This window comes from Elephas maximus, chromosome 11 (genome assembly GCF_024166365.1).
Source record: "Elephas maximus indicus isolate mEleMax1 chromosome 11, mEleMax1 primary haplotype, whole genome shotgun sequence".
NCBI lineage: Eukaryota > Metazoa > Chordata > Mammalia > Proboscidea > Elephantidae > Elephas > Elephas maximus.
The window spans coordinates 116,285,005-116,308,011 of NC_064829.1; the positions used below are offsets into that span (position 1 = coordinate 116,285,005).

General features: G+C 42.2%; 1 protein-coding gene across 7 annotated transcripts in view; it reads right to left on the reverse strand.

Moving 5' to 3' along the window:
- LOC126086095 (zinc finger protein 790-like) overlaps positions 1-23,007 on the reverse strand; it is a 46,979-nt gene that overhangs the window by 19,497 nt on the left and 4,475 nt on the right. Inside the window, exons 1-2 of one of the 7 annotated variants that reach the window (XM_049902202.1) lie at positions 16,135-16,349; positions 2,660-2,744 (exon numbers count right to left, since the gene is read on the reverse strand). Coding sequence is in view for 4 of the 7 variants with exons in the window: in XM_049902195.1 (XP_049758152.1) it covers positions 2,660-2,668 (9 nt within the window). In the remaining 3 variants the exon portion in view is untranslated. Of the gene's footprint in view, positions 1-2,659; positions 2,745-13,319; positions 15,960-16,134; positions 16,358-16,390; positions 16,636-23,007 lie in introns of those variants that run through there. The other 6 variants (XM_049902195.1, XM_049902193.1, XM_049902196.1 and 3 more) reach the window with 6 other exon arrangements.

Below are 23,007 nucleotides of genomic sequence, written 5' to 3' on the forward strand. Positions count from 1 at the left end.
CTAGGTTCTTGGCTAAGTAGCTGACAATCAGCACACGACTCATTAATGATATTAATCTCCCAGTGATTCCCTAACAAGATTCCAGGTCTCTCTTGTAAAAATCCGTTTAATTCTGTTCTGACATTAACTGCAATGTAGTTCTTCTTCTGATCCCAGTCCCCGGAGAGTTAAGTCAGATCTCACAGATTTAAACACACAGCCCTCCAGACTGCCAAGTCTGCCCAAGACTTCAGATACCAGCGGCAAGATCAGGGGTTCCCAGGAGACTGCACTTCTGATCAACTGGCTTCAAATTTTGGGGTTCCCACTAGCCCCTCAGGATACCAGCCACAACTTTGGGGGTCCTCAGGACAACTACACTTCTGACCTGGTGACTATAAATTTGGGGGTCCCTACTACCCCCTCAAGCTTGATAATTCAGTGGAATGATTCAAAGAACTCAGAAAAGTGCCATACTTAATAACTGCAGTTTTATTAAAAAGGATACAAATCAAGACCAGCATAAAGAACAGATGTATCGGGTCAGGTCTGGGAGGGTCCCCAACGCACAGCTTCTGTGTACCCAGAGGTGCATCACCTTCCTATGGCACTAATGTCTATTGCCAGTCATGAAGCTCCCCCGAACTTCACTGTCCAGAGTTTTTATTAGGGTTTTATTACCTAAGTAAGACTGACTGAATCATCGCTGAACTCAATCTTCAGCCCCCTTCCATCCCTTGGAGGATGGTCTCTCTGACATAGCCAGCCCCAGCCAACAGGAATCACATTATCATACACTCTTCAGGCTGTGGTCTGGAGCCCTCATGAATAACTAGACACCCTAATAATTCCAGAAATTCCAAGGGTTTAGAGGTTACCTTAAAGGTACCAGGACAAAGGCCAAATTCTTCAACGCCCACCCTGAACTCAGCCTCACATGTCCCTTAACTAAAAGCCTCACAAAGTGTCACATCCTGAAATGAATATCAAACAACACCAAACCCCATCTTGATTAACTGGAAAACTCCATTGCACAGAGTACTAAATAAAAGCTTTCTCGTGTGTGAGTCCTTTAACCACTCAGTTCCACCTTGTTAAGGCCACAATTTTGAAAAGGAAGTCTCTACTATTTCCCTGTTGTTAGGGGCCATCAAGTCCATTTCTACTCATAGTGACCCTTATGTACAACATAACGAAACACTGGTCCTGCACCTTTTCACAATGGTTGCTATGTTTCAGCCCATTGTTGCAACCATTGTGTCAATCCATTTCGTTGAGGGTCTTCCTCTTTCTTGCTGATGCCCTACTGAGAACGATGGCAGAAGACAGAGGACACAGAAGATACTGAATGCCCTAAAAGACAGATTTGGAAACTTTGGCTGGAAAGAAGGGGGACACCTAAGGAAGTGATTTAGGAGATAATATTGGAGCCATTATTCTCTGTCCTAGAATGTGACCCAGCTGGAGCTGGACCCCCAAGGACTCACAAGGACACACTGAATGGACCCTGAGGTATAAAACACAATAGCTGAAGAGTGAGCTAATTAAATCAGGTGGACACGGGAGAGTGTGTTGGCAACTCTTGACTGGAGGGGGGATGGGAAGATAGAGAGAGAGGGAAGAAGGTAAAATTGGCACGAAACGAGAGACTGTAAGGGCTGACTCAATAGGGGGAGAGTAAGTGGGAGAAGGGAGTAAGATGTATGTAAACCTACATGTGACAGACTGATTGGAATGGTAAATGTTCACTTGAAGCTTAATAAAAATTAAAAAAAAAAAACACAATAGCTAGGACAATCTTGGAAAACATCTTTTAGGGAACCTTTCACATAAACGGAAACCCTGATGGCATAGTAGTTAAGAGCTACAACTGCTAACCAAAAGGTCGGCAGTTCAAATCCACCAGATGCTCCCTGGAAACCCTATGGGGTAGTTCTACTTTGTCCTATAGGGTCACTATGAGTCGGAATTGACTCGAGGGCAACAGGTGTGTTTTTTTGTTTTTTTTTTTCCACATAAAACACAGCACTAATGACCCACATACTTTCCACTCTTATCTTTTTTTATTAGCCTTTAGTGAATAGGGAAACCCTGGTGGCGTAGTGGTCAAGTGCTACGGCTGCTAACCAAGAGGTCGGCAGTTCAAATCTGCCAGGCTCTCCCTGGAAACTCTATGGGGCAGTTCTACTCTGTCCTATAGGGTTGCTATGAGTCAGAATCAACTCCACGACGGTGGGTTTGGTTTTTGGTTTTTTAGTGAATAGTAAGATTTATTGGACCAATGAAGGCGCTCCTGACAGTCCTTACTGAAACCTATACCAATGATTATTAAGAAACATGATTCAAAATGCAGACTTATGTTGATCTAGCAGTTTTCAGCCAATCGGCAAAAGGTGAAGCTTCCAGTGATTTTTCCCATTTGTGATGTTAACATATTCTGATGATTCTGTAACGTTCCCCGGCTTCGGGCAGACATTAGCTCTGACGACATGCTTGTTCACTTCCCACTTTTGCCTTTTTGAATATATGCTGAATAAAACTTTCTTTTTGCTGTACTAAACTTTATCACAATCATCACTTAACACATTGAATACTAAGGTAAACAGTATAAGCATAAAGAATACAAATATCCACATGATATGAATGGTCATATTTTTGAAGAGAGGCAATTGCAACTCACATGGGCCATGACTTCAAATTCCAAGAACTGATCAGTCTTCCTCTGGATTCCTCTCCTTGAGAAGCAGAGTACCGAACACGCAGAGCTACAGGGAAGAAATGATGAGAGGACAGGCTTTGAGAGTTTTCAAGTGGACTATATTTTTATATGAAAATAGCATTTTCTTTCCCGGAAAGCCTGAAGAAATCCTGGCCCTGTCCAAAACCGAAGTGATCCAACTATAGCAGGACAGAGTTTCAATCCGATAAGTTGTCCCAAACTCATGACATGGATCAGGATATGATAAGGCCACTCTGACTTTCCATGAGCAGAATATCCCCTAAAACCATACACAGGATTATCCCAAGGGCAACCGGACCCTCCATTCTGGTATTAACCCAGTGTACCTGCCCAGGGCCTTCATGTGTACTTCCTATGACATTAAAAAAAAAAAACACCTTGTTGTTGTTGAGTTGATTCCAACTCGTAAGGACCCGTAGGACAGAGCAGAACTGCCCCATAGGGTTTCCATGACTGCATTCTTTACGCCATCTTTCTCCTGTGGAGTGGCTGCTGGGTTGGAAATGCTGACCTTTTCGTTAGCAGCGGAGCACTTTAACCACTGCTCCATCAGTACTCCTACTTCCTATGGCTGTGGCCTTTTATTTCCTCCACTGAGAATATGTTGGCTATTAGTTTTGCATATATGCACTTAATTATGTTTAGAAATTTCCCTTCTATTCCTATTTTGCTGAGGGTTTTTATCAGGACAGGGTGCTGGATTTTATTAAATGCATTTTCTGCATCAATTAATATGATCAGACAGTTCTTTTCCTTTATATTATTTATGTGGTGTATTACATTGATTGATTTTCTAATGTTGGACCACCCTTGAAATCCTGGTGTGAATCCTACTAACTCGTTGTTGTTAGGTGCCAACTCATAGCGACCCTACATACAACAAAACACTGCCTGATCCTGTACCGTCCTCACAATCATTGTTATGCCTAAGCCCACTGCTGCAGCCACTGTCAATCCATCTCCTTGAGGGTCTTCCTCTTTTTTGCTGACCCTCTATTCTACCAAGCATGATGTCCTTTTCCAGAGACTGACCCTTTCTGATAACAGGTACAAGGTACGTGAGACAAAGTCTCGCCATCCTTGCTTCTAAGGAGCATTCTGGCTGTACTTCTTACAAGACAGACTTGTTGGTTCATCGGACACTCCATGGCATATTCAATACTCTTCACCAGTACCATAATTCAAAAGCATTGGTCCTTCTTCAGTCTTCTGTATTCACTGTCCACCTTTTGCAAGCATATGAGGCTACTGAAAACACCACAGCCTGGTCAGGCGCACCTTAATCTTCGTGGCGACATCTTTGCTTTTCAACACCTTAAGGAGGTCCTTTGCAGCAGATTTGCCCAATGCAATGTGTCATGTGATTTCCTGACTGCTGCTTCTGCGAGCGCTGATTGTGGACCCAAGTAAAATGAAATCCTTGACAACTTCAATCTTTTCTCCATTTATCATAATGTTGCTTACTGGTTCAGTTGTGAGCATTTTTGTTTTATGTTGAGGTGTAATCTATACTGAAGACTAGTCTTTCATCTTCATTAGTAAGTGCTTCAAGTCCTCTTCACTTTCAGCAAGCAAGGCTGTGTCATCTGCGTAACACAGGTTGTTAATGAGTCTTCCTCCAGTCCTGATGCCCAGTTCTTCATATAGTCCAGCTTCTGAGGTTATCTGCTCAGCATACAGATTGAATAAGTATGGTCAAAGGATATAACCCTGACACACACCTTTCCTGACTTTAAACCACAAAGTATCCCCTTGTTCTTTTCTAACAACTTCCTCTTAATGTATGTTCAGGTTCCTCATGAGCACAACTAAGTGTTCTAAAATTCCTGTTCTTCATAGTGTTATCCATAATTTGTTATGATCTACACAGTCGAATGCCTTTGCATAACCAATAAAACAAAGGTAAACATCTTTCTGGTATTCTCTGCTTTCAGCCAGGATCCACCTGACATCGGCAATGATATCCCCAGTTCCACGGCCTCTTCTGAATCCAGCTTGAATTTCTGGCAGTTCCCTGTTGATGTTCTTCTGCAACTACTTCTGAATGATCTTCAGCAAAGTTTTACTTGAGTGTGATATTAATGATATTGTTTGATAATTTCCACATTCTGTTGGGTTGCCTTTCTTTGGAATGGGCACAAATGTGGATCTTTTCCAGTTGGTTCACCAGGAAGCTGTCTTCCAAATTTCTTGGCACAGATGTGTTAGCATCTCCCAGAGCAGCATCCATTGGTTGAAACATCTCAACTGGTATTCCATTAATTCCTGAAGCTTGTTTTTTTGCCAGTATCTTTAGTGCAGCTTAGACTTCTTCCTTCAATACCATCAGTTCTTGATTATATGCTTCTCCTGAAATGGTTGAACGTTGACCAATTCTTTTTGGTACAGTGACTCTGTATATTGCTTCCATCTTCTTTTGATGCTTCCTGCATCATTCAATATTTTGCCTATAGAGTCCTTCAATATTGTGACCCAAGGCTTGAATTTTTTCTTCAGTTCTTTCAGCCTGAGAAATGCCAAGTAGATTCTTGCCTTTTGGTTTTCTAACTCCAGGTCTTTGCACATGTCATTGTAATTCTTTACTTTGTCTTCTCAAGCTGCCCTTTGAAATTTTCTGTTCAGTTTTTTTACTGCATCATTTATTCCTTTGCTTTAGCTGCTCTACAGTCAAGAGAAAGTTTCAGAGTCTCTTCTGACATCCACTTTGGTCTTCTCTTTTTTTTTTTCCCCTCTCCTTTTAGTGGTCTTTTTCTTTTTCTCGTATGATATCCTTCATGTCATTCCATAACTTGTCTTCAGTCATTAGTGTTCAATGCATCAAATTGGTTCTTGAGATGGTCTCTAAATTCAGGTGGGCTATACTCAAGGTCGTATTTTGGCTTTCATGGACTTGTTTTCTTTTTCTTCAGCCTCAATTTGAACTTCCTTTCAATGCTCTGTTCCACAGTCAGCCCCTGGCGTTGTTTCGACTGGTGATATTGAGCTTCTCCATCATCTCTTTCAACAGATACAGTCTACTTGATTGCTGTGTATTCCATCCAGTGAGGTCCACATGTATAGTCACCATTTATGTTGTTGAAAGAAGATATTTACAATGAATAAGTCGTTGGTCATACAAAATTCCATCATGCAATCTCTGGCATCACATGTATCATATTTTCCAACTACCAATCCTTCTTTGTTTCTAACTTTTGCATTCTAATCACCAGTAATTATCAATGCATCTTGATTACATGTTTGATCACTTTCAGACTGCAGAAGGTGGTAAAAATCTTCAGTTTCTTCATGTTTTGCATTAGTGGTTGGTGTGTAGATTTGAATTAATAGTCATATTAACTAGTCTTCCTTGTACGCATATGAATATTACTGAAGACAGATTTTGAAATGTCCTTTCTTACGATGAATGCGATGCCATTCCTCTTCAGTTTGTCATTCCCAGCATAGTAGACCATGTGAGTGTCTGATTAAAAATGACCAATACCAGTCCATTTCAGCTCACTAACACCTAAAATACCAATGTTTATGTGTTCCATTTCATTTCTGACAACTTTTCTAAATTCCTATTTCATAAATTCCATGTTCTGGTTATTAATGGGTGTTTGCACCTGTTTCTTCTCATTCTGAGTCGTGCCATATGAGCAAATGAAGGTCCCTAAAGCTTTACTCCACCCATGTCGTTAAGGTCAGCTCTACTTCCCCGGTTGTATTTTGAATGCCTTCCAATCTGAGGGACTCATCTTCTGGCACTATGTCAGACAATGTTCTGCAGTTATTCACAAGGTTTTCACTGGCCAATTTTTTCAGAAGTGGACTACCAGTTTCTTCTTCCTACTCTGTCTTAGTCTGGAATTTCCCCTGAAACCTGTCCACCATGGGTCACGCAGCTAGTATTTGAAATACTGGTGGTATAGCTTCCAGCATCACAGCAACATGCAAGCCCCCATAGTCTAACAAAATGACAGACAATTGGTGGTATCAATCATTAGGGAATTGCAAAATAAAACCATAATGAGATACCATGAGACACCTGACAGATGGCTAAACTAAAAAATACCGATAATACCATGTATTGGTGAGGATGTGGAGCAACTGAAATTTGCACACCCTGCTAGTAAGGATACAAAATGTTACAGCTACTTTGGAAAACAGTATGGCAGTTTTTTAAAAAGTGAAATGTATACCTACTATGTTACCAAACAATCTCACTCCTGGGTAAGTATTCTACTCCTGGATAAGTATTCTACTCCTGGGTAAGTTTTAGAAAAATAAAGAACTTATTTTTACCCAAATGACCTTAACAGGTGAGTGGATAAACAAACTGTGGTACATGCATACAACTGAATAGTATTGAGTGTATTAGTTTCCTATGGTTGCGGTAACAAAGTACCACAAGCTTGGTGGCTTAATACAGCGTCAGTGTATATTATCTCCCTGTTCTGGAGGCAGGATGACAAGGTGACAGCAGGGCCATGCTCTCTCCGAAGACTCTGAAGGGAGATCCTTCCTTGCCTTTGCTGGTGGTTGCTGACAGTCCTTGGTATTCCTTGGCTTATAGATGTATCACTCCGATCTCTGTCCCCTGCATCACATGGTGTTCTCCCTGTGTGTCTCTATGGTCAAATTTCCTCTTCTTATAAGGACACCAGTCATTGGATTAGGAGTCACCCTAATCCAATATGACTTTGTTTTAACTTGATTACAGCTGCAAAGACCCTGTTATGGATTGTATTGTGTCCCCCCAAAATATGTGACAATTTGGCTAGGCCATGATTCCCAGTATGGTGTGGCTGTCCATCTGAAGTAATTATCCTATGTGCTGTAAATCCTAACCTCTATGATGTTAATAAGGCAGTACTACAGGCAGTTGTATTAATGAGGTAGGACTCAATCTACAGGATTAGGTCGTATCTTGAGTCAATCTCTTTTGAGATATGAATGAGAAAAGTGAGCAGAGAAGAGTGGGACCTCATACTATCAAGAAAGAAGCACTGGGAGCAGAGCATGTCATTTGGAACTGGGATCCCTGCATTGAGAAGCTCCTAGACCAGAGGAAGATTGATGACAAAGACCTTCCCCCAGAACCAACAGAGAGAGAAAAAACCTTCCCCTGGAGCTAGTGCCCTAAATTCGGACTTCTAGCCTCCTAAACTGTAAGAGAATACATTTCTCTTCGTTAAAGCCATCGACTTGTGGTATTTCTGACATAGCAGCACTAGATAACTAAGACAGAATTTGGTACCAGGAGAGTGGGGTGCTGCTCTAACAGATACCTACAATGTGCAAGCAGTTTTGGAATTGACTTATGGGTAGAAGCTGGATGGATTTTAAAGTGCCTTACAGTAAAAGCCTAGATTGCCTTGAAGAGACTATTGGTAGAACTATGAACATCAAAGACAATTCTGGTGAGGACTCAGAAGGAAGTGAGGAGAGCTTTTACCACCATATCACCAGGGCTCCTTCAAATGCATTATGCTGAGTGAAAAAGGTTACATACTGAATGATTCTATTTTTATGACATTCTCAAAAAAACAAAACTACGGTGATGGAGTACAAATCAGTAGTTGCCACAGGTTACATGTTGGGAAAAGTGTGATGCCAAAGGAATGAAATGAGGTAGTATTTGGAGTGAAGGAGCTGTTCTGTATCCTGATCATCGTTGTCGTTACAGGAATCTACATGTATACTGGGCAGTGTTTCGTTCCGTTGTGCGCAGGGTCGCTATGAGTCAGAACTGACCCCACGGCACCTAGCAACAACAGTACCTATGTTAAAAGTCATATAACTAGCTTTTTAAGGAAGCGACAATTCCAAACTTTGGAAATCGATTTGGCGCTTCCTTAAAAAACTAGAAATAGAACTACCATACAATCCAGCAATCCCACTCCTTGAAATATATCCTAGAGAAATAAGAGCCTTCACACGAACAGATATATGCACACCCATGTTTACTGCAGCACTGTTTACAATAGCAAAAACATGGAAGCAACCAAGGTGCCCATCAACTGATGAATGGATAAATAAATTATGATATATTCACACAATGGAATACTACGCATCGATAAAGAACAGTGAGGAATCCGTGAAACATTTCATAACATGGAGGAATCTGGAAGGCATTATGCTGAGCGAAATTAGTTAGTTGCAAAAGGACAAATATTATATGAGACCACTATTATAAGAACTCAAGAAATAGTTTAAACAGAGTGAGGAGGGAGGAAGGGATAGGGAGGAAGGGATAGGAGTATTCACTATTTAGATTCTACAAAAGAACTATTTTAGGTGAAGGGAAAGATGACACACAATACGGGAGAGGTTAGCACAACTGGACTAAACCAAAAGCAAAGAAGTTTCCTGAGTAAACCAAATGATTCGAAGGCCAGCATAGCGGGGGCGGGGGTTTGGGGACCATGGTTTCAGGGGACATCTAAGTCAATTGGCATAATAAAATCTATTAAGAAAACATTCTGCGTCCCACTTTAGAGAGCGGTGTCTGGGGTCTTAAACACTAGCAAGTGGCCATCTAAGATGTATCAATCGGTCTCAACCCACCTGGAGCAAAGGAAAATGAAGAACATCAAAGACACAAGGTAATTATGAGCCCAAAAGACAGAAAGGGCCACATAAATCAGAGACTACGTCAGCCTGAGACCAGAAGAACTAGACGGTGCCTGGCTACAATCGATGACTGCCCTGACAGGGAACACAACAGAGAACCCCTCAGGGAGCAAGAGAGCAGTGGGATGCAGACCTCAAATTCTCGTAAAAAGACCAGACTTAGACTAGAAGGACCCCAGAGGTCCTAGTCCCCAGGCCTTCTGTTAGCCCAAGACAGGAACCATTCCCAAAGCCAACTCTTCAGACAGGGATTGGACTGGACTATAGGATAGAAAATGATACTGGTGAGGAGTGAGCTTCTTGGCTCAAGTAGACACATGAGACTGTGTGGGAAGCTCCTGTCTGGAGGGGAGATGAGAAGGCAAAGGGGGACAGAAGCTGGCTGAAAGAACACAGAAGTACAGGGTAGAGAGAAGCAGTGTGCTGTCTCATTAGGGGGAGAACAACTAGGAGTATATAATAAGGTGCATATAAATTTCTGTATGAGAGACTGACTTGATTTGTAAACTTTCACTAAAAAAAATTTTTTTATGACTTTCTTTTTCTTAATTTTTACTGTGCTTCACTTAAAGCGCAGTAAAAATTAAGAAAAAGAAAGTCATAATTGCCCACCAAAAATTCAATTTTACTGTATATTTTTATTCAGAAGCTAAAATTTAAATACATGCAAAAAAAAGTAAGTTGGACAGTACAGTTTTGAAAGAGGACTTCTTCATTACATGAGAAATACATTCGTTGTAGAAAAATCGTTGTTGTTTTTGTGGTGTGCTGTCGAGTCAATTTCGACTCATGGTGATCCTATAGAACAGAGTAGAAGTGCCCCATAGGGTTTCCAAGACTGTAATCTTTACAGAAGCAGACTGCCAGATCTTTCTCCTGTGTAGTAGCCGGTGGGTTTGGACCTCAGACCTTCCTGTTAGCAGCCATACACTTAACCACTGCATGACCAGGGCTCTTTGTAGAAAAATTAGAAAGTATAAATATGCAAAATGAAGAAAATGAACCCTCGTCTCAACAAAAGAATATGGAATAGTTGCAAGGATAGTCTAATAGACCAAGGGGGAAAGAATAAAAAATCCAGAAATATACCCGTGCATAGAAGGGCACTTGATTTATGACAAAGATGACAGTGGCAAAAGGATGGTCTTTTCAACAAGTGGTGCTAGGTCAACTGGATGTCTACATTGGTGAACAAGTAATTTCTTTAATAAGAATCAGCACAAAGCTGGTTCCTATGAGGCAGAGGTTAAAGACCAGCTTCTACATGCTGCTGTACCATTCCATCATCTCTAACACCAACCACCTCCCCTCCCCTCAGCACTCTTCCCTCCCCTCCCCTCAGCACTCTTCCCTCCCCTCCCCTCAGCACTCTTCCCTCCCCTCCCCTCAGCACTCTTCCCTCCCCTCCCCTCAGCACTCTTCCCTCCCCTCCCCTCAGCACTCTTCCCTCCCCTCCCCTCAGCACTCTTCCTTCCCCTGTTGGGCTTGGTAATTCACTGCAACGTCTCGCAGAACCCACAACTGTACTTAGAGTTAAGTGGTTTGTTAGTAACAAACTACAACGCGGGATTGGGATCAATTTGGAAGATACAACTCAGGAGACAGGATACAGCTCGTCAATCAGGGCAGTTTTCCACCAAAACACCTCTCTCAGCTCTTCTCTGTCGTGCTAGTAGGCCCTTCTCTTGGCTGTGCGTGGCTGTCTGCCTTTGGGTGCCAGCCAGGCTGCTGGGGGCCTGCACAGCTTCCAAGAGTTCTGCTTCTGCTGTGCCACGGGGCAAATGTCATAGCTCTTTTGGCTCTACCAACAAGTGCCCAGAGGCACCCTGCTCTGTCAGCAAGCCTCCTGCCCCAAGGAACTCAGTTCTCTCACACTGCCTCACTCTCTCTTTCTCTCCCTATATCTCTGTGGGCCTACAAGCCCCGCCGCAGCTGTCTACCGGTCCAGCAGTTTTACTGCCGCCACCACCGGTACAGCTGCCGCCATCTAGCACTATCTCAGCACTACAGGTCTTGACTTGTATTACAGCCCTTTTAGGAGGTTTCCTTCCCTCTCTCCCTGTCTCTCTTAAAAAAAAAGAAAAAGAAAACCTTTGTCAGGTTAGCTGCTTATAAGCAAGCTCCTTATTAATTTCAAGGCATGGCCCTCCCAACTGGGCCTCAAACCAACTAATCCCCACAAGGTCGCTTAATCCTAATGGGTGGTTTTATGTACCCTATTTGCGTAGTAATCGACTAGCCAATTGGCCTAGCCAATCATCCTTGCCAGACAAATAAACCCAAGGTCAGAAAGGCTATATATAAAAGAAACCCACTGCACTGCAATCAGGAAAATGAATCCTGACCTTATGTAGATGTAAACGTGACATGTAATGAATCTAGAACACAGAATATCTTTATGCCTTTGGGCTAGGCAAAGATTTCTTAAACAGAATACAAAGAGTACAAACCATAAAAGGAAAAAATATATATAAATTGGACTACATTTTAAAAAGCAATTTCTATTCATTACAGTGAGTGAAAACGCAAGCCACGGACTAGGAGATGATATGAGCAAGACACAGAGCCAACAAAGGAGTCACATCTAGAATATACAGAAAACTACAAATAAATAATTAAAAGACAGGCAAACCCTGAAAAAACTGAGCTTAATAGGCATTTTCTACAGGAAGATATCCAAATGGCCAAGAGACATTAAAACAAAGGTACTCAACTTCATTAGTCAGGAAACCACAATGCAACGCACATTCACCAAAATTTTAAAGTGTGACGACAATACCAAGTGTTAAAGGAAAGTGGAGCAACTGAAACTTGCATAAACTGTTGATGAGAGTACCACCCATTTTGGAAAACAGAGTATCTGCTTAATCCTATGACCGAGCATTTTTCTCCTAGAAATATACCCAACAGAAATGCATATTAATGAACATAAAATGACAGATGCAAGAATATTTGTTACATCATTATTTAAGAGAACACAAAGCTGGAAACAATACAGATGCCCATCAAGAGTAGAATGAAGAATTCAGTTGGTATAACTCATACCCCACAATACTATTCAGTAGTGAGAACAAATGAACTATTTCTATACACAGTAGTAATATGGATGGATCTCATAATGTTGTACAAAAGAGGCCAACACAAAAGGGTACTTACTATATGAGTCCACTTATATAAAGTTCAGAAACAGACCAAACTGGTATGTGGTGGTTACTTCTGGGGAGCTACTGACCAGACAGGAGCACAAATGGGACTTCTGGGATGCAGGTAACGTTTTAGTTCTTGGTCTGGGTGTATACTACATGAGGGTTCCCTTCGTGGTAATTCACTTCAGCTCTACAGTTTTGATTGTATTATCACGTACACAACTGTCTGCATATATGATAAATGTCAATAAAAACTTTATCTCACAAATTATGGCAAATTTTGTAGAAGGCAAATGCAAAAAACAAAAAAAGCAGCAGCCGTAATCTTTAGCATATTAAAATACTAACAATAAACATATAACAGTTAGTAGTATCTATGCAAAGGAGCCCTGGTGGTACAGTGGTTAAGCACTTGCCTGCTAACCAAAAGGTCGGCAGTTCGAATCCACTAGCGGCTCCACAAGAGAAACATGTGGCAGTCTACTCCTGTAAAGATTACAGCCTTGGAAATTCTGGGGGCAATTCTACTCTGTCCTACGGGGTTGCTATAGGTCAGAGTCGACTTGGCAGCAACAGGTTTGGTTTTGTTTTCATATTTATACAGCAACAAACAGCAGTAACTTTCATAAAGCAGGAGTTAGAGATGATGTACACCTCTCTTAATCCAAGACAAATCAAGTAGAAAACAACCATAGACTGACCTATACTAGATCACCAAGAAAAATGCATTACATTTCGAAGTTTCAAAATAGCACAATACAGCGAAACTGGAAATTACACAATTGAGAAGATCATGCCTCTCCCAAGTCTTCCACAATATCACTATGTTCTTTATTTACCTGAAGTCCTCAACTCCATCAACAGGGATTGAGGCTGAGCTTCCCTCATGCCACAGAGATCAAGACGTCACCCCAGCACTGAGGCGAAGACACTACACCACTGTATTAGTTTTTTAATGTTGCTGTAACAAATTACTACGAGCTTTGTGGCTTAAAACAAACAAATTTGTTATCTTACAGTTCTGTAGGTTAGAAGTCCAATATGGGTCTCACTGAGCTGAAATCAAGATGCCGGCAGGGCTGTGTTCCTTTCTGAAGGCTCTAGGCGAGAATCAGTTTCCCTCCTTTTCCAGCTTCTACAGGCCACCCATATTCCTTGGCTCATGACCTCAGTCTTCCATCTTTAAAGCCAGTAATGTTACATCTCTCTGCCCCTTCTTGTATGGTCACATCTCCCTCTGAATCCAATCTCAGGCCAGAAGGTTCACCAATTTTAAGTACCCATGTGATTAGACTGGGCCCAGCTGGATAACCTAGGAAATCTGCCCATGTCAAGGTCCTTAACTTACATCTCCAAAGTTCCTTCTGCCATGTACAGTAACATATTCACAGGTTCTGGGAATAGAACATAGGAATATTTGGGGGGGGACCATTATTCTGCCTACCACAACCACCCCTAAGGCTTCTATCCTCAGCCTCCCTTCTGAGGGATACTCAGAAATCTCTCTCATGACACCAACACTGTCTTGAATCTAACCAGAATAAATGTCAATACACCCTACATCTATGTTTATGTCTATCATGAGAAGCCCCAGACTCCCTAGTCGCCCCTCATTTCAGACACTGTACTCCTGTACTCCCCACATGTACTTCTTTCCCATCTGTTCCCTTTTCGCATCCTTCCCCAAACTCTTGAAACTTTCCAGTACACCCTCTGGAATGTATATTCATGAACAACAAAATCCTCTTCTCTTCTTCAGCCAATTCCCGAACAATCCTTCACCTTCTGGTCTAACAGGAACTTGGCTCTCCTCACGTGACTTTTTTTTCTACCACAGCTTTATACCACTGGGTTTGGAGGTAGGGGGCAGGTGTCTTCCTGTTGTTCTTTATTGCTCTCAGATCTTTCTCCCTCCCTCTCATACCCGTTGAAACCCTAGTTTTCAATTTCATGCCATCAGATTATGTAACTCACCAACCCTTACTGTTGCTGACATCTACCAAACACAGGTCATTTCCCCTTGTTTTCTGAAATCCTGAGCTCATGGCTCACGGAAATGCTACTATACTTCATTTATTCTGCAATTTCAGTACACCCAAGCAGATGAACCTTGCTTACTGACCCTTGCCTGGACTTTCCCCCCTCGCATGGTTCAATCCTGCCAGGACACTGATAGGTTAATTTTCCCCTCACCAGCTGCCGGTCCATTTCTCTGCTCATTTACAGAGAAACTCCTAAAATACGTTGTCTGCACTGCCTCCGATTCCTCTGCCCTCATTCTATGTTACACCCACTCCAATCCAGCTACCAGTCCACCAGAGAAACTGTTTTCCACATATTTATGTATGACTACGACTGTTGCTAAACACAATGTTAAATTCTTTGTCTCTGGCCTTGCAGCTGCTGCTACCACCACATTTACACAAATGGTCATACACATAATGATATAGTCACAGTCATGTTACACCACCAACAAAAACAAAACCAAACCAGTTGCTGTCAGTCTGTTACCGGTCATGGTGACCTCCCTGTGTGTCAGAGTAAAACTGTGCTCCACAGGGTTTTCAACCGCACATCTTTTAAAAGTGGATGACAAGGCCTTTCCTCTGAGGAGCCTCTGGGTGAACTAAAATCGCCAACGTTTTCATAACCGTTTGCGCCTCCCAGGGACTCCCACATACAAAGACAAACCAAACCTAACCGTTGCCATGGAGTCTATTCCGACTCATAGAGACCCTATAGTACAGAGTAGAACTGCGCCAAAGCGTTTTCAAGGTTGTAATTTTTTACAAAAGATACCTGCCCCATCTTTCTCCCCCGAAAGCAGCTGTGGGTTCAAATCGTAAACCCTTCAGTTAGCAGCCAAGCACTTCAACCACTGCTGTCACCAGAGCGCCTTCATACATACACCAACCCAAAACTCACTGCCAAGAGTCGACTCCGACTCACAGCGACCCCACAGGGTTTCTAAGGCTGTAAATCTCTACGGAAGCTGACTGCCACATCTTTCTCCCGCAGAGCCGCTCGTGGTTCCGAACCGCCCACCTTTTGGTCAGACACACACAGTCACACTTAAAATGCCTCTTACAGTCACGAAGAGCTCCCTTTGCGATCGCTTGCAGACAAACGTACACACACACAGCTCCTGTCTTAATCTCACACACGTATCTACGGATGCTATCAAGATCACCTAACCCTTCCCTGACACACACACACACACACACACACACACATACGCCGTCAGGATCACCTAACCCTTCCCCGACACACACACACACACACACGCACGCACGCACAAACGCCGTCAGGATCACCTAACCCTTCCCCGAGACACACACACACACACACGCACGCACGCACACACGCCGTCAGGATCACCGAACCCTTCCCCGAGACACACACACACACGCACGCACGCACACACGCCGTCAGGATCACCGAACCCTTCCCCGACACACACACACGCACGCACGCACGCACGCACGCACACACGCCGTCAGGATCACCTAACCTTTCCCCGACACACACACACACACCCTCCCTAACCCTTTCCCAACACACACACACACCCTCCCTCTCTCCCTCCCTCCCTCCCAGCCCCGTTCTTGCGGACCAAGCCCCGACTCCGACGAAGCCTGCCCGCATCTCCCTCACCTCCACGGTCGTTGGGCTTCCGGGGCCCATGAAGCACTGGCCCTACCCTGAGGACGCCGCGCTCTCAGAACGCACAGCGTTGGCGGAAACCGCACGCGCTCCCGCCGACCGCGCCGAGGGCTGGTGTAAGGAGAGAACCCTGCCCGGGCGCGGTGGACTCTGGGAAGTGTAGTCCCGAGCCCGAGCAGCCAGTTACAGGCTCGGCCTTGGCCCCGTCCCGGTCCCCGGCAAAGACCACCCCCCACACGGCTCTCACCTCCGTTGCTGGGATTTCAAGGAGCCCCAAGCTGTGTTCAGTAGGCCAGCCTCTGCGGAGGCCTCCGCGCTGCACCGCCTCTGTGGCCCGGCGCGCCTCGGTGAGCTTGGACAACAAGCCCTCACAGGCTTTAGGCTGCAAGTAGCCTTGGGCGTGACGGCCTCTGGGAAACGTAGTCTGGAGACCTGAAAGCCGTATGAGTTCTTCAGCCTGTAGGTTTCATTCTCTTCAGCGGGAGCTTCCCATAGGGATTTCTGGCAGTTGTGGTGAGGCTGAAAGGCTTATCCTTAAGGTGGTGCCTAGAGCCCACAAGGCCTTACCGTTTACACCACGAACTACATCCTGGAGAAGGATGAAGCGAAGGAGGGTCCGAGGGGCGAACCTAGGTGCCCGGCCCCAGGGGGGTCCCCTGAGTAGGAAGCCACTGGAACTCCTCATCGAAGCTGGGTGCAGTGTCCCTCACATCCGCAAATAGAAATACTACTGTATTCTCTATTCTCATCTTCCCAGTATTCATGTTTACATTAGTGTTACCTTGTAAGTGTTATTCATGCCCAGACCATTTTTTGTTGTTGTTGCAGTTAATTGCCAGCTTTTTAAAATTTTGTTTCCTTTTCTATTTGTTCATCATTGATTTATATCTAAACTTTCTCACAGAGGAGTAATTTTTTTCCCAGTATTTTCAAATCATCAGGTAATCTTTTAAAAGGTTTTTTCTGGAAAATTTTTACTGTGAAATGGAAAGTACCTGAAGTGCTTAAAATGTATAAGTTCAGTGTAACTCCACACAGTGAAGAAATAGTATGTGCAAGAGGAAATGCGCACCATCCTGACCTTTAGAACAATAATATCTTGGCTTGTCATCTGTTACCTACTTTTTTTAAATTACGTGAATGCAATCTAATTCTATGAATAGTCTGTTTCTTGCTTATTTGTTAAACTTCTCACTGGATTAACTCAAACACCTATATTAAAAGCCTTGCAGAAAAGGTGTGCCTATCCAGACATAAAAATTACTAACCTCAGTTACTACTGCGTTGGGGGTCCCCAAGTCCCCACCCCCCAGGTTCAACAATTCGCTGGGAGGACTCACAGAATTCACCATATAGTCATATTGAAGACTATGATTTATTACAGAGAAGGGATAGAAAAAACCAAACCAAACTCACAAATTCCAACTCATAGTGACCCCATAGGATTTGCAAGATTGTAAATCTCTACAGAAGCAGACTACCACATCTTTCTCCAGCAGAGCCGCTGGTGGTTTGAACCATGGGCCTGGTTAGCGGTGGATTGCTTTAACCACTGCACCACCAAGGCTCCTGAAAGGATACAAAGCAAAAGTAAAAGGCACATGGGAGAAAGGGTGTTGGGGGGAGAAACAGGCCCAAATTTGTAAGGATCCTCTCCCAGTAGATTCACACAGGACAAGCTGAATTCCCCCAGCAACAAGTTATTTCAACACGTGAAATGTCGTCAACCAGGGAAGTTCACGGGAAACTCTGCTATGTTAATTCTTTTTTTTTTTTTTGCACACTATTGTCTTAAACAAGATGTGTGTCTTTCAACAAAAAATATGAGGCATGAAAATGCCAAAAATAAAATCAAGATAGTTCCAAGACACAGAGTAGTGTTAAGAGTTGGACTCAGCATATATGAACAGGGAATTTAAAATACCTATGATTAATATGGAAACCCTGGTGGCACAGTGGACACCCTGGTGGCGTAGTGGTTAAGAGCTACAGCTGCTGACCAAAAGGTTGTAAGTTCAAATCCACCAGGCCGTCCTTGGAAACCCTACAGGGCAGTTCTACTCTGTCCTATACGGTCACTATGAGTCGGAATCGACTCGACAGCAATGGGTTTGGTTTGGTTTTGGTATGACTAATATGTTAAAAGGACCTAAGGCTGTGGTTCTCCACCAGGAGTTACTTTCTCCCTGAGAGGACATTTGACAATGTCTGGAAACTTTTTGGTTGTCACAACAGACTGACATTGCACAGAAGAGCCCTCCATGACAAAGAATTATCCAGCCTAAAGTATCAAAATAGTGCCTAGATTGAGAAACCCTAAGTAATTAAAACAGTGTGCTGTTGGTAAAGGGATAGACAGATTAATGGAACAGAATGAAGAGTCCAGAAATAGACCCCACAAATGTAGCCATCTGATTTTTGACGGAGGTGCAAAAGCAATTCAATGAAGAAAGGATAATATTTTTAACAAATGACATTGGAGTAATTGGTCATCCATGTCCAAAAAAGGACCTCAGTCTAAGCCTCACAATTTACGTAAAAACTAACTCAAAGTGGATCATAGATCTGAATGTAAAACATAGAACTATAAAATTTCTTGAAAAAAATATAGGAGAAAATATTCATAACCTGTGTTTAGACAAAGTGTTCTGAGACATGAGACCAAAAACATGATCCATAATGGAATAAATTGGTATATTGGGCTTCATAAAAATTAAAACTTATGCTGTTCATGAATACTGGTAAAAGACAAGGGACACAATGGGAGAAAATATTGGCAAATTGTATATCAGAAAAAGAACTTGTACCCAGAATATATAGAGAACTTTCAAAACTCAACAATAAGAAAACCCCAATTAAAAAAATGAGCAAAGGACTTGAACAGATATAAAAAGATGGACACCAGAAAAAAAAAATTTGTAAGGCAGATGAACATATGAGGTAAAGCACTGATTTTTCTCACCTATAAAGAGCTCACACATATCAATGAAAAATGACAATTTAAGATTTGTAGAACTTAGAAAATTTTAATAGCAAAACAGGCAAAATAAATAAATTCATAGAAATAATAATTTTTAAGCATTTAAAAAGATGCTCAGCTTGACTCCTAACAAAATAAAGTCAATAATACAGTCAAAACCTGTTCAGCATCATAGCAACATGCAAACCACCAGACAGATGGGTGGTGGCTGTGCATGAGGTACATTAGCCAGGAATCAAACCTGGGTCCCCCACATGGAAGGTGAGAATTCTACCACTGATCCACTGATGTCTCATAGGCTCTGGTACATACATTTGAATCAGTTGGCCTTGAGTAGAGTAGATTATCTTCTATAATGTAATCTAATGTAATCACATTTAATATAATGTAATCACGATCCATAGTGCAATCTCATGTAATGTAACCAATCAATCGAGGTCATACCAGTGTTGGGTGAATGCTAAACCTAATCACTTGTGAGTTATAAAAAGACCAGAATAGACAGAAAGACACACATATGGGAAAACAGACACCATGTGAGAATCATCTACAAACCAAGGAATGGAGTCCCTGGGTGGTACAAACATGTTCATCTGCTAAAGAAAAGGTTGGAGGTTCGAGTCCACCTGGAGGCACCTCTGAAGAAAGGCCTGATGACCTTCTTCCAAGAAATCAGCCATTGAAAACCCTACGGAGCACAGTTTTACTCTGACACACATGGGGTCACCATTTGTTGGAGTCCAGTGGATGGCAACTGGTTTTCTTCACTAAGGAGGAAGGAATTGACAACGCTAACACCCTGATTTGAACATTTAGCCTCCAGAACTGTGAGGAAATAAATTTGTTCTTTAAACTCACCCACTTGTATTTGTGTTACAGCAGCACTAGGTAACTAAGGGTATGATCGAGTAGCCTGCAGTGAATCAACATTCCTGAAGAGGACTGGAAGAGCCAGATTAAAAAAATAAGTAAAACCATTTTGACTTTGGTTATGACTTTTTTTGTCATGCAGAAAGGCATAGGAAAGCTTTTAAAACAACCAGGACTAGCATGGTCAAGTCTCTAGATTGGATGACCTACAGACATTACAGGGAGCCCTGGTAGTGTAGTGGTTAAAGTGTTCAGCTGCTAACTGAAAGGTCAGTGGTTCAAACCCCCAGCTGCTCCACAGGAGAAAGATGTGGCATTCTGCTTCTGTAAAGAGTTACAGCCTTGAAAACCCTATGAGGCAGTTCTGCTCTGTCCTACAGGGTTCTATGAGTGTGAATCAACTCAACAGCACTGGATTTGGTCAGACTTTATGCAGTCATCTTTTTTGGGGGGTTATTTGCCAATTCCTGGCAAAAGACAAAAGGATAAGAACCCACATTGTTGGGACTTTAGGTGGTATTGTGGGCCTGAAAAGACAAAATTGGAGATTTGATGGGCCAAGATCCTTGTGAGAAATGAGGGACAGAGACCTGACCCTGAAATATGCTCAGTTTTCTTTTCCACACATTTGCCCATTTCTGAAACTGAGCAGGCCAGGATGCTAAGAGGCTTAAGCAAAAATCTTCCAAAAAGCAGTGCAGAGTTTGGCAATCTTCCTGGGCTAAGGAGACAAAGATTTGAATTCAGACCCTGACAGGGGGATGGGTTCTGGTGTATACACCAAATTTTCATATTGAAATCCTGAAGGGCTATGCCCTAGGAGCAGAAGAAAACCAGAGGCAGAAAGACCCTCACTAAAACTGTAATGAAGACTTGTCTCTACTTAGTCACTGACTGAATTAAGGTGATCAACCCCTGCTCTATTTGCCCAGGAGAGGAAAAGATAAATCCTCTGTAGAGGGAGATATCTGCAGCCTCTACTATTTTTTATACTCAATGTCCGTGATTTGACAAAAAATTATTAAGCATACCAACAGGCATGATCATATGACAGAAAACCAAGGAAAAAAACAAACAATAGAACCAGATCAAAGTTGTACTGATAAGTAGACACCCAAAACACTAAACCCACTGCCATCGAGTAGGTTTCAACTCTTAGCGACCATGTAGGATGGGTAGAAATGTCCCATAGGTTTTCCAGGGCCATAAATCTTTATGGAAGCTGACTGCCACATCTTCCACAGAATGGCTGGTGGGTTCAAACTGCCAACCTTTCAGTTAGCAGCCAAACACTTAATCACTATGCTAGCAGGGCTTATTGATAAGTAGACAACTTTAAAAAATAAAAAGATGGAGAATTACAACAAATAACTGGAATCTGTAAAACAGAATCAAATGAAAATTCTATATAACTAAAAATCTATATAACTGGCATTAAGGACTTAATGGGTTTAAAGGTAGAAAAGATACAACAAAACAAAGGATCACTGAATTGGAAGAAGAACCAATGGAAAACATACAAATTGAAGGAAAAAGAGATAGATATTACAGAAAAGAGAATAAAACACTCATGGGATATAGTAGAAAAGTCTAATGTATGTATAATTGGAGAACCAAGAAAAAAGGAGAGAAAGCATGGGGGGCAGAAGCCATATTTGAAGAGAAAACAGCAGATAATTCCTCAAACTTAATTAAAGACATCAACCAGATTCAAGAATTTCATGATACTCAGAGAAGAATATAAACCTAACATTCTATAGTCAGCAATAATTTTCAAAAGGGACAGGCAAAAAATTTAAAAAAAGACATTTCACACAAACTACAAGAGTCCATTGCCAGCAAAACCGCACTAAAAAAAAAAAAAAAAAAACTTGAACATAGTTCTTCAGAAGAAAAGGGTCCCAGAGGAAACAAAAAGAAATTCAGGAGGGAAGGAAAAACAATAGTAAGAGTAAATACATGAATAAATATAAATGAATATTAGCAGTACAAAATAATTATATCCTCTAGGGTTTGAAATGTATGTAGAATTTAAATATATGACAACAATAAAGCAAAATGAGGATAAGGGTAAATGGAGTTAAAACATTCTAAGAGTAAATGGCAAAAGTAATCAATTCTCTTAGATTAAATCAAGGAAGAATATTGTAATAGCTAGGGTAACCACTGAAAGGTTTTTAAAGAATGTATAACAAATTAGCAGATTAAAAACATCCAACTTTGTTGTTGCTTTGGGTGCCGTCCAGTTGGTTCTGACTCATAGCAACCATACGTACAACAAAACGAAACACTGCCCGGTCCTACACCATCCTCACAATCATTGCTATGCTTGAGCCCATTGTTGCAGCCACTGTGTCAATACATCTTGATGAGGGTCTTCTTTTTATTCACTGACCCTCTACTTTATCAAGAATGATGTCCTTCTCAAGGGATTTGTCCCTCCTGATAACATGTCCAAAGTATGTGAGGTGAAACCTAGTAATTCTTGCTTCCAATGAGCATGAAACAGGCTGCTCAGCCATATCTTGAACAGTACCTAAACCAATTTCTTTTCCTTCTTCTTTCTTCTTTCTCTCCTTTCCCTCTCTTAGCCCATCCCTGCCTCCAAGTAAGATCCTGATGTTAGCTCCCCAAATTGTTAAGTGTTAACCAATGTTTCCTCTAAGACTGTGGAAAACAAGTGATACTGATCTAAGCTTGTCCAATAAGATGAAGGATGGCACCAGCTACCCCCTGAGCTGATGGGATAATGGCAGGAAAAGATCAACACGTTTGAGATACGACCACCGAAACCAGACAGAAGAAAGAGTGCAGATTCCACAAGTCCCTAAAACTTATGGCCCCTTTTCCTTTAAAAACCCGAGCTGATCGGTAGTCTGTTGAGACAGATGAATTTAGGAGGAGATCATTCCCCTCTGTCTCCATATACCGGTATGTCTAATAAACCTCTTGCTACCCACCTCTTTTTTTTTTACCCACCTCACCCGTCTCAAGAATTGGCTATTTGTGGCAGA